The sequence below is a fragment of the Pleurodeles waltl genome, chromosome 4_1 (genome assembly GCF_031143425.1).
Source record: "Pleurodeles waltl isolate 20211129_DDA chromosome 4_1, aPleWal1.hap1.20221129, whole genome shotgun sequence".
NCBI lineage: Eukaryota > Metazoa > Chordata > Amphibia > Caudata > Salamandridae > Pleurodeles > Pleurodeles waltl.
This window is the reverse complement of record NC_090442.1, coordinates 498,738,197-498,749,807: the sequence shown is the minus strand read 5'-3', so window position 1 is coordinate 498,749,807 and position 11,611 is coordinate 498,738,197. Positions and strand designations below refer to the sequence as shown.

Here is an 11,611-nt window from a genome sequence, read left to right as displayed (position 1 = left end):
ATAATCAAAGGTTAATTCTCCAAACATGAAAGTTAATCCTTATACACATGGGTTTTGATGTCTAGTCTGGAGTGAATGCACACTAATATGGCTGTTTGAGAGCAGGTTAATTAATAACATTTTAAAGTATTAATCTACTAATTAAAATAATAAAGTGTGTATTAAAATTCAGTTTTAATGTGTGTTTAAAATGTGCACTGTGTAAAGTCGCAAAGATGGCAAACTTCATAAACAGGTTATGTTTAACAATGAATAAGATGATTAATGTAGAAATGTTTTATAATATATTAATATGGATTCATATAAATACTAAAGTAAATGTATTCAATTATTATTTGATATAAAATGTGAATTATGAGTTTTATTAAATGTAGGCCTACAAAAAGAGGCCTTAAGCTAATTCTATGTTTCAAAAAGCTTGTGCAATGTTTTTTAACTAAGCAATTTCTAGAAGCTCAATGTTCAATGTTCGTTGTTCACATAATGTTTACCTCACATAATATTTCAAATATTTAGTGAAATAGATTTTCAATATCCTATGTGACTTGCTCACTGTGGAAAAGTTATGTTCTTATGTTATAACATTTGTTTGTCTTCCTGGATAATGTGCACCCACGAACAATAGTCTTCAGTGCTTGTGTATAACCTGAAACAATTGTATTCTACTGAGGAAACTGGTGACTGCAGTGAGAGAAGATGAGCCAATCATGAATGGAGAAAATTAAGAAAGATACTTCAGACATGTGGAGTAAATTCAATAGGTTCTGACCTAAACCACCCCATAGATTGACCAACTGAAATTTAGCTAGTTGCTTTTGATAGCGCGTCCAGTCCTTATAAATTATTTATACTTGGACACGCCGGAGGTCGGTGAACTTTTTGACCAGGTTGGGTTCTCCTCATCCAAAGAAAAGTCAGATCCCTCAAATCAATAATAAATAAACATTTATAATCAATAACCAATACTCAATTAGTAATCAAACAACAAATTTAATTAAACAGAAAATCAGTAATTAGACACACCATGACCTTTCAGTCATGAATAACCACACCTATTTATTAAAAGTTAATGAGTTTATTTCTCTATATTAACAAAGCTAACACAATGTAAGTAAGTCTCAAAATCAAATGATATACGTATACGAACATTACTAGCTGTCCATAACGACGGAAGAAACGCAATCTACGCAAAATTTGGATTATAATGCACTCGGTTATAGCAATGCAAATCACTAATAAAAGTAACTGAATTTGACTAATTGCATACATTGGTCAGCATAACAAGATTTCAATTCAGCATGGTGCATCAAGTGAATACCTCAACTAACCTCTGATTAGCATTGGCATGTGGGGCTTCATGCAAAAGAATTTAATCAACATAAATTTAGAAAACTTCTAGCTTGGGCTCTGTCAAAATAAGCAGTTGGTACCTAAGAAGGAAAATACAATGAATAATACATTTATCCTTTCATAATTACCAAATACAATCAGCATTCAAGGTAAGTCTTTTCTACATACATTATTTTTCTTTGCTAAAATCACATTGCCTTATACGATTTTGTTACATGATATATGATTGTTTGTTAGCCTTTCTTTTCTGCTTCATCACTTTCTAGGACTTTAATATAGCAAAGTATTAGGTAATGTTGAGGGATTCCATTTAACTTCAGTGATGTTTTAGCTTTTTGTCTATGATTCTGTCAGTTCAGATGCAAAAGGGCCAAACTATGCTGAACTGTTCCCTAAAGGGCCAAACTATACTGAACTGTTCCCTATTATGCCACCATCCAATAAAGAAGACCATCAGATGCTCCACTGATTAACAGAGTGCTGCTTGCTGATCCATTTAGGAGAGGTTTAATTAAATGAGCATTTGTCTTTCTTGCAGATTTTTATGTTTTCTCTTGTTAGAAACCCAACCGCTATTTCTTTTAGTGACATAGTCAGGTGTTTTCCAAATTCATTTTTTTTCTTCTTTTCTTTTTGCATGGAGCCCAAACATGCTTATCAAATCAGAGTAATGTTTAAGAATCCCAAATTCTAGATTCAACTGTTTTAAAAAAAATTATAGTAAACAATTCATATGTAATAACTAATTGTATTGTGCCTATCGTTCATCTGTTATTGTTGTTATTCTGCCTGATGGTTCTTGAATGTTTAATGATTAATATTCTTTCTAGGTTAAGATTTTTTTGAAGGTTTGGACGGCCTTGTATTTGTATCATTTGATTTTGCGTTTGATTTACGAGTTATTAGCACTGTTAATATAAAGGGCAATAAATGTTTGATCTTTATTAGACTGGTGTGGTGATTCATGGCCACATACATATCTCATGGTGCATATAAATTACTGTCTCCAAATTGAAAGTGATGTTTATTGAGCTGATATTGTATATGTTGATTGCTAGGACGTTATCACACTCCTATCTGAGTCCAAAGATTTGTGTTGACCTTTAAGAGTAATTGATGGTTACCCTATACATGTCACCTTATAAGTAAAATATCAAAAGAAATATGTCTGGACACGCCCACAGGGCTTTTCAGTGCATCAATTTACAATCAATCTATAAGTAATTTGATTAACATAATGCATAAAACATCAGGTATAGATGATCACTGGGACATGAGGGACAATACTCAAATTTCTGCCACATCAAGTATCAAATATCATAAGCCATACATGATCACTGCTCTAGCAGAATAGCCTTATCCTGTGCCCACTGCTATGCATAGCTTGTGGCCTTTATTACAATTTGGGTGGAATAGGATGTCTACCACACCCATTTAATACCTCAACGTGAGGGACAAATATTTGCAGTTCTGAAAAATAAAACGATACTTTCAAGTTTCCAACGTGAAAATGAGGCATAACATGCAAAAGAACTATGTACAACACAGAATTCGTATGGTTTGTCTGTTTTCCTTACTGCTTCACCCCCTAATACATTTCAGCATGTTTGACCTATTCATGAGAAAATATGCGACGGTGCAATATTTATACCACAATGTAATAACGTGAAGCCAACCCTGTATCGTTACAGTCGTAAGAGTTCGCCTGTATTAGAGTTGCGCGAACAACGCGGATAAACAAATGTGTATAGCAGAACCAGGGAAGGGGTTTGTTATTGTGCCGGGCCACATCGGGGCTCTGTTCTGAGGTAGACTCGGTGCCCCAGCGGGACCCTTCTGTAGCTGCTGGCGAGTGAATGAGGAGGCGGAGGTCGCCCCCCTCCCCCTCGCCTCCTCCTCCCCCGGCGTTACCCAGCATCCCGAGCGCTGGGGTTTAACACCAAGATGGCTGACAGCGGTATGGAGGAGTACGAGAAAGAGGCGAGCTGCGTCCCCGTGCTACACCCCGAGGTGAGCGAGCTGGTGGCCTCCCGCCGCGCGATCCCTACCCCTGCCCGGTGACGGCATCCCCCCGCTGGCTGGAGGGCCGCTGTTTCGTCCCACACCCCCGCGTGTTTGTGTTGGGAGCTGCCGCAAGCTGCGAGGCTCCTGTGGGGGCGGAGGAGTCCTATGTGTGTGCATCCGCTGCCGGGTGCAGGGCATGGTGTCTGGGCACCCTTGTAGCACCGGCCCTCCCCACCTGGGGAGTAGCCGGGCACGAGGCTTGGTGACAGTTCCGGGTACGGGAGTGAAAAAGGGCACTGAATGCTCTTCTTAGCTGGTGTGCCCTCCATCCTTCCTATCAGCTGTCCGCATCCATGGGCCTCCCTGCCTGTCCCCGGACATCTAATTCTTAAACGTAAAAATCAGTCCAGGGTATAGAGGCACGGCTTCCTTTGTGGTGATTGTCTGAATAGAGTAAAAGGTCCTAGAAAGAGCGGTTGGACCCTGATGTTTATTTATGTATGCGTTAGTCCAAACCGGACATCTCCTTTTTATGCACCAGGGAGGGGTCTCCAATCTGACAGTCTGCTGCAGAAACGGCTTCGTAGTGAATGATGATTCTGATGCATTTCAGATTATGCACTTTTTTTGGCCCTGCCTTGTCATTGTTTGTTCTCTGTGGCCTGTGGAAAAAAGTGCTGTTGCCACTGCCTCACATTCACAGATGACCCAGATTTTTTCACATGTATTTGTATGCAGCCTCTATATGACATTTGCTGTAAACAGTGTGCTGGGATAACTACCCACTGCGCCTTAAACCGTTAGTCTGTTTAGTATTTTGGTGTTTAGAAGTATGTGTATGTTTTTGTGTAGTTTTAAAGGCAAATTAGAAAGGTCTTTAAATCCTGCTCACCCGAACATACCGAATACCGTAATTTCTGTAAACGAATATGGCTCAGTAGGTAGCCTGTAACAGGTGAAGGCAGTTTTAATGCACTTTTAATAGTTCTCGTAATTTACTTTGGCATGCATTTTACGGGGCCTCTCCCCGAATACCAAAGTTTTTATCCTTTTACCCATGACTCCTCTTAAGTAGGGTACAGAACTATCGATGTATATTGTTCATTAAACTAGAGATGTTTGTTAATCGCATTTTGACTAGCTGTGCATTTGATGTTGCCATAACGATATCACACAGCTCCTTATCTGCTGATAAGGTATGTGATTAACCATTGGTGCACAAGCTACTGTTTAAAGTTAAGATGTTATGTTGTGGCTTTAACATATAGGTGTGATTACACACTGCCATTAAAAATTGATCTTTTATACTTCCTTTTAGTTTTGATGATGACCCAGGAGTTCAGTGAGAGGGTACCACCGTCAATCCTATAAAACATCAAGCTCACCCATGATTAGTTTACATTCCGTTGTGATAAAATCACTCACTGTAAAAAAAAAATAAAAGCTCAAATGTTTTGTCTTTATTTAAAAATTCAGAACTTTTTATCACTTGCTGTGATCAGTAGAGCACCAAGCACGGTTTGATTCTTACTATAGCTCTCATGTTGGTTAAATGCTTCAAATTTGTCCATGTTGTCCTATGATTCTTGAAGCCTGTTTCTTCTTATTTTTCTTTCCTGAGTCATATGTCAGTACACAAACATTCTTCTTTCTTCGTCCGTGCTGCAAACACCTGTCTGTGCTAGACGTATTTTTAGTGTATCAAGTTTTCTCATTTGATATAATTTTCTCCTTTGCGAGTCAAGCGTACCTGCTCTTATTCTTTCTCTTTCCTTTTCCGTGCATGCCACACAAACCCTGACTTTCTCTAGAGAACCTCACGCTGGGTTATTGTTTGGTATTTTTCTGTGACCGTCTGGTATTTTACTTTCAGTTCTTGGCATCTGGTGTCATTGGTGGCTCCAGGCAACTTTGCTGTTTCTTTGTGCTTTATGTTTGCCTGTTGTAATCTTGTTCATTTTATTCTATTTAATGTAAAATACTGATCCTCAGTATTTTTATATTTACCATCAACATTTATGAATGCAGCCCTTTTTGAGCGTTTGATCTTCCCATAGGCCTCCTTGAATTATGACCATAGCATAATCTCTATTTGCAGAATTGGAACTTTGGATATGATCAGTTATTCTGTCTCACTGTTTGCCAGCCCCATTGTGGGGGAGTCTCATGACTGTGAGAACCTCCTCTTTATGTCTCATTTCGGGTTCCAGGACCTCATCCTGTAGACAATTTATTACAAATATGTTGCTGTCACCAGTGAACATAGGTAGTGCACCTAGGGTTCTTAGAAAGGGGGGGGCGAACTACAATCTGAAGAGATTGTACCTTGTTCTCCAAATGTATCATGGATGTAATGGCACACAGATCAAACTGGTCCCTGCACTGTCCTCGCTTGTGTGTCTTTGCTTTGATTCCAAAGATTGCTGCGGGCAGTGGAGAAGCGGATCAGCTGATACAACTGGACGTTGACATTGGCAGCACGTCACCTCTTCCTTCGTGCCCCCAACATTATGTGGGACACAGATGAGTAGAGGGTTTGTTTTTACAAACAGGTGCTCATGGGCTACTAAAGGGTCAGTGGAGAGGAGATAGCACTGCTTCCCTTGGGTTGGGGGGTAGGAAATTAGTTGTGATTTCATCCTTACCTTGGACAAGGTGAAGAGGGTATATGTTGCATCCGAAGTTGAAAAAGGTGGATGTTAGGAATTAATAAAAATAATCCCTCGGCCTTTGGTTAGGGCAAGGGGTAGAAATCTCTAAAGCCCCTCAAGGGCTGGAGGAGGTTCAGGGGAGCGCCAAAGAACTAACAGATATTCCCAGTCAGACGGAAAGAAGACGGGTCCTGAGGCTTAAAATGTAAACTTAATTGTCATAATTAGAGATTCAAAAAGTAGTGCTATTGTCACTGTAATTTATAATGATATTTCTCCTGAAACTCCAATTTATTCATGAACAAACTCAAGCCAACATTTCATGACTAATTATTACAGTGTTGCTTCCTCAGGGCCCTTTTTTGTGTGAAAAGGGTTATGGTCCCCAGGGACCCCCATATCATTGTTATAAAACTTGAAAGTAGGTCCAGGAGTAAAGTAATGTGCAAAGTTTTTAAGCAATTTTCTTTATTACAATTTTTAAGTGAAATATATCTACAGCATGATAACTGGCACACATTGAGTTAGTGTTCAGATCAGTGGTTCCCAGTCGGAAGTAGCAGCTTCAAATGTGGTAATTAAGTTCTGGGCGCTTGTTCCTTATTTGTGAGATTCCAGATGTTCCTTCCCTTTTCCAATCACTTTTCAACGTCCAAGTAGTAGAAGCCTGCTATGAGGTTGGAAGAATTTATAGGATTGACGGGGATCTGTAGATCCTTCAGCAGCGAACCTGGTATTCCATTCTTCCATTTTGAGTGGATCAGCAGCAAGCACATATTGCTTGTTGCAGTGCTGCCTCTCTTGATCTGGAGAGTTTCCTGTACTGCAGATGGGAATCTCTACTAAGACATTGAAACAGTGATGCGGAACAGGCAAAATGAGTGAGACAAACCTTTACAAAGCAGTAGAAAAGGTCAGGAGACCTGCTGTGTACAAACCATAGCCCAGAGCGGCAAGACATAGAAGTGTAAAAAGCCAGTGAAAAGCTCAAGGCCAAGCAAAAAGAGGTAAGGAGTGTGGACAGTGAGTGTGGGGATGGCTTTGAGACAAAAAGCATCAACAGTCTGCCTTTGACACCAACCTCCTTCCAAAACACTGTCCCTCATGGTAAGTTGCATAAGTGATGTCTAATAATCAGGAAAATGGAAGTGCGAAAAGTGCAGAGGATGGTAGTGGAAGCATTTAGGTCTTGGGCCAAGCCGTAATATTGGAGAAAATGGGCAGAATGCCTGAAATAATTTCTGTGTGACCAGAGCCAGAAGATAGAACCATTTTGAACCAGTAATGTGCGACTCTGATCTAGTAGTTAAACAAGAAGGCTACCCTAGAAGCAGAGGCCCCCATTCTGGAGTGGTGTGGGTATAAGCGCAGTTGTTCCTGTATACCAGGTATAAAGGGGCCACTTTATTTATGGGTGCTTCATCTATGCCAAGGGCACTTTTTCATCATAAGGTTGTGATTACCATGCATTTAATACGCCAGTTTATAGCTGATTTGACACATTATTTCTGGAAGCAGCCAAATTATGTACTGAATTTAAAGGCACTACGCAGTTGTTTACACCTCATAATGTAGACCTGTGTAGAGTGCAAGAGAACAGGTGGAATAGAATGCAAGTACATAGAGCTGGAAAGGTGCTCATGTGTGGTCTGACTGCTTTTTCCACTAATGATCTAAAACACTGTTTTATTTTCAATTGTCCTTCAGATGTATTCTTATGTAATCCTGGGTTGGTCAAACACTTCATCTTTTGTTTGTTCAGTGTCCGTTATCAGACCTTTTGGTGTTTCATGCTTTCAGCAGCATTCAGCAATTACCCAGTAATCAAAAGCTTGTGTTAGCATGCCCTCTGTGAATTTGGGACATCTTAGAAGAATTGCAGAGTAGACTACGAAGTTATAAGCTGATAAGTAGTACTATTAATGCATAGTGAGCAAATTAGGTTGGCTTTGGCTTCCTGACTGTTGAAGACAGATGCACTCTCTGTATAGCCTCAGGGACGGGGTCATCTTCTTTGGTTAGGAAGGAGAAGTGGACATGATTACGTGACTGTGAAATTGGGGGAAGAGGAGATGGCAAAAGCCTATGTTGAAGAGGGTGGCTCAGGAAAAAAATGAATGTAGATTTGGGCCCAAGGCAGAATTCAAGATCTAATCTATTGTGTTTCCTTTGCTATTATTGGGGGTTAGAGGGAATTGTAAAAAGGGAAAACAGTGGAGTCAGAATGGCCCAAAATGCTAGACAATTAAAACGTTGTAGCTAGAACATCCGTGCATCGGAAACAAAATCTAAGCTATATGCTAACTACTGCACATATTATATTTCGAAGAGACAAACACGCTGTAAAGATAGATTTCATTGATTCAGCTAAATAGGAACTTTTCATCACTTGTCCAGATCAAAATGAACCCATTCGGTCATTGGGTTAGCGTGTCCTTAGGCCCCTACATCTGTCACAACTACCAGCTCATTGTATGTGCCTAATATGGAGGACCTCTAGATCTCTGATTATTTGCTGACATGTAAATTGTATTCCAAAAATTAACAAAGCCTTGAATGTGACTCGTCAAAGCCAATGGCAAATTTACACAGATATATAACTTTTGCTATTTGCCTGATGTCTGACTCGTGAGAAAGCTTGTGCTTGATATAGTAGAGCTATGTTGGTGATAGCTTTCCTAAATGAAAGAACTTTGTCGGGTACTATTGGACTGATTTGTTGATTGTGAAGCGTTATGATGAAGCCAATATGCCTAACGTATTGTGAAATTCATGTGTTTAAAACCAATAGTCCACAAAGGGTGGATTGCCATTCTAGTGAGCTAAAGATTGTCAGGGGTATGGAATTTAATAACAAATCTACTTGTTCATGGGACAGGTTACTTCATAAATCTACTTGTCCTGTAAACAAATCTACTTGTCCCTTTGGTGCCATGTAGTGCGGCAACAAATTAAGGCAGCAGTCTTACTATATATAAGAACTCTGATAATAGCCTCCTATTATGCCAGAGATAATACTATAGTAGGGATTGAATACTAGCAGGTTCCTTATTTTGCCACCTTTCCACAGATCTATATACTGGGGCTGGAGGAAGCAGTACGCAATAGTTCCAGGATTGGAATGCCTGTGAGTCTCCGCAAACCTTCCAATTTGCACGTTTTAAGGATTTTCACCAGCTTTGTTCTAATCTTTTCCCATACAAAAAAAGGCTTGTAATTTACTTCTGACAATGGCAGACGTAGAAATTCTTCCAAAGGTGGGGGGTAAAAGTGGTGGGAGGGAAAATTAACTTGTAAATGATCAACAGATCTTTGCATGAGCAAATCTACAAGTCCACATTTGCTCATGCTAAAATACAGTTCACAAATATTTTCTAGGAGTACGATTTCCCGATCTGCTGTATATTCTGTGAATTCATGAAAGCTATAATTCTACACTAATGCAAAGACATGTACCATGGGTGCATTTTTGTGACTTTCTTTAAGAATTGGGACCTTAATTTGGTCTGGAGGTGGCTTTACTGGGAGTGATAGATAATATTCCACACTTTCACAAAGAGCACATTGGCACACAAAGTAGTTCTGTTCAGTGCCTGGAACTGATGTGGCAATGTGTGTTTTTTTGTTTTTTTTTTATAGACACATCAGAATTTTTTTTTTGTTTTGGCCAATTCTTGTTACAATGGTGATGGCCTGGCAGCTCCCACAATAATGTTTTACAAAAGCCACGTCAAAACAAGACAAGCATTGACAAAACCAAAAAACTGACCAACAATGTCAGATCAGTTGGCTTTGCCAGTGCTTGTTTATTTTCATGTTTCCCATAATCTTGTTGAATCTGGTTACACTGGTTTTCCAACATGAATATTTTTGGGAAATACTAGCATGCATCAACATGTTTTACTAAATGATGCTTCAAAAAAATTGGTACCTAAAATTTTGCAGTAATTTATCAAAACTTTTTTTTCTAGTTGTGTTCTTTTTCTGAACAGTTTATTTCAAAAGCAGATAATCATCAATCTTCATTACAAGCTTCTGAAAACATCTGCATCTAATCAGAGAGCATTCTGGGAGCATTATATATAGCCTCATATTAAGCTTTTCAAACGTGTGTTTTTTACTGGACCCACTTACCACATTTATTTAATGCGCTCACCCTAATAATAAAGGCTTTGCATTAATGAGCATAAAATCATGTTCAAAAAGCATTAACACATAGACATAAATATAATTTCAATTGCAGGCAGTACCTTTCCCTTTAAACTAGCAGCCAAAGGGTTTGTCCTGCAGGGATTTTGGCCTACTAGTCCCAAGGACAAAATAAATATGAAAACCTGTTGTCCTTGACCTTGAACATTATGTTCTGGGCATCAAACTAAAGCAATTCCACACCCCTGGATTGTAGACGGGTATTGTGTTACAAAGCAATCTCAAAGGTTAACAAAGTAGGCAAGGCTTTTGGTGTTTAATTTTCCCCTCCTGCCCTTGTACCACCCATCTCTGTTGCAAACCCCGGAGGTAGATCTGATTCTTGAAAATCTTGGTTATGCCATTTCAGGAAGGGTTATATAATGTTTTGCCAGTTGTAATGATGGACATATTTTTTAACTTTGCGACTACACAGCGATAGTTGCTTTTTGGCAAAACATTTGCTCAAAACAGGCTTAACCCTTGTTTAGGTTAAGAAGCCAAAGATAAAAGCTGTAGGTTGTAGATTGGTTCTTTGAGGAACGTTATGTCAGATGCCCCAGTTTTGATCTGTTTATTATGAGAAATTAAAACAAAAGCACTAAGCCTGACTTAATTATTGCTGAAAGACTATCTTAATGCCAATAGACCTTTTTGTATGGATTGTTATCACACTTTGTTAAAGACTGTTGACAGGTGTTGTATTACAAGTATTTTCATCGATAAGTATAATAGGCAAGGGGGTCTAGTATTGGTTACCTGTCTGGCAAAGCTCTTGCGGTAGAAGATTTGCACTTTGAGAATCCTTGCTAGGCCCTTTAGGCAGAGTTGTATATTGTTTTGGCAACTTTAATCTGACACGTTTCACATTTTTTCACTGTATACCTGTTGATTATTTTGTAGGTCAGCTAATGCTCAATGTATTCGGCCTGACTTGGTTATGGTGATGAGCAATGATAATGGTTATGCTTGATTGGTTCATTAGGATAGGTTATGTCAGATGAAATTTCAAATTACTGTAGTTGACAAGGATCACTATTTTGGTTACACATTTGAGAAACCATAAGTCTATAAGATATGGTCTGAGATAATCCTTGCTAGACAGAATAGGCAGACCTGGCAGGTAGGTATAGTTGTTTGACCTGTCATTGTAATAAAAAAGCATAAAAAACTAAATCTGCTGACACATACATAAACAGTGGGTATTTGGGTCAGTACCCTTCTCTCTGTTCAAGTCTCACTCAGCTTCTGCCTCCCCAATTACAGCATACTGCATGGGGCAATGGGTTAGCCCATTTTTACCCTTGAATTTTTTTTGCCCTGTGAGTACCAGCAAATTGCCTGTTCAGGTGCGCATCTGCCAATGAGTGTGCCTCAGTCGGGCTCGTGGCCAGTCCTTCGGATTTTCCTTTTATAGG

The 11,611-nt window shown here is 39.2% G+C and overlaps 1 protein-coding gene across 1 annotated transcript in view; it reads left to right on the top strand.

The window, feature by feature from the left end:
* Window positions 1-3,039: 3,039 nt before the first annotated feature.
* The window catches only part of ZDHHC17 (zinc finger DHHC-type palmitoyltransferase 17), a 217,794-nt gene continuing 209,222 nt past the window's right edge, over window positions 3,040-11,611 (top strand). Inside the window, exon 1 of the mRNA XM_069228795.1 lies at window positions 3,040-3,360. Within this exon, the coding sequence (XP_069084896.1) occupies window positions 3,295-3,360 (66 nt within the window). The 5' untranslated portion in view covers window positions 3,040-3,294. The remainder of the gene's footprint in view (window positions 3,361-11,611) is intronic.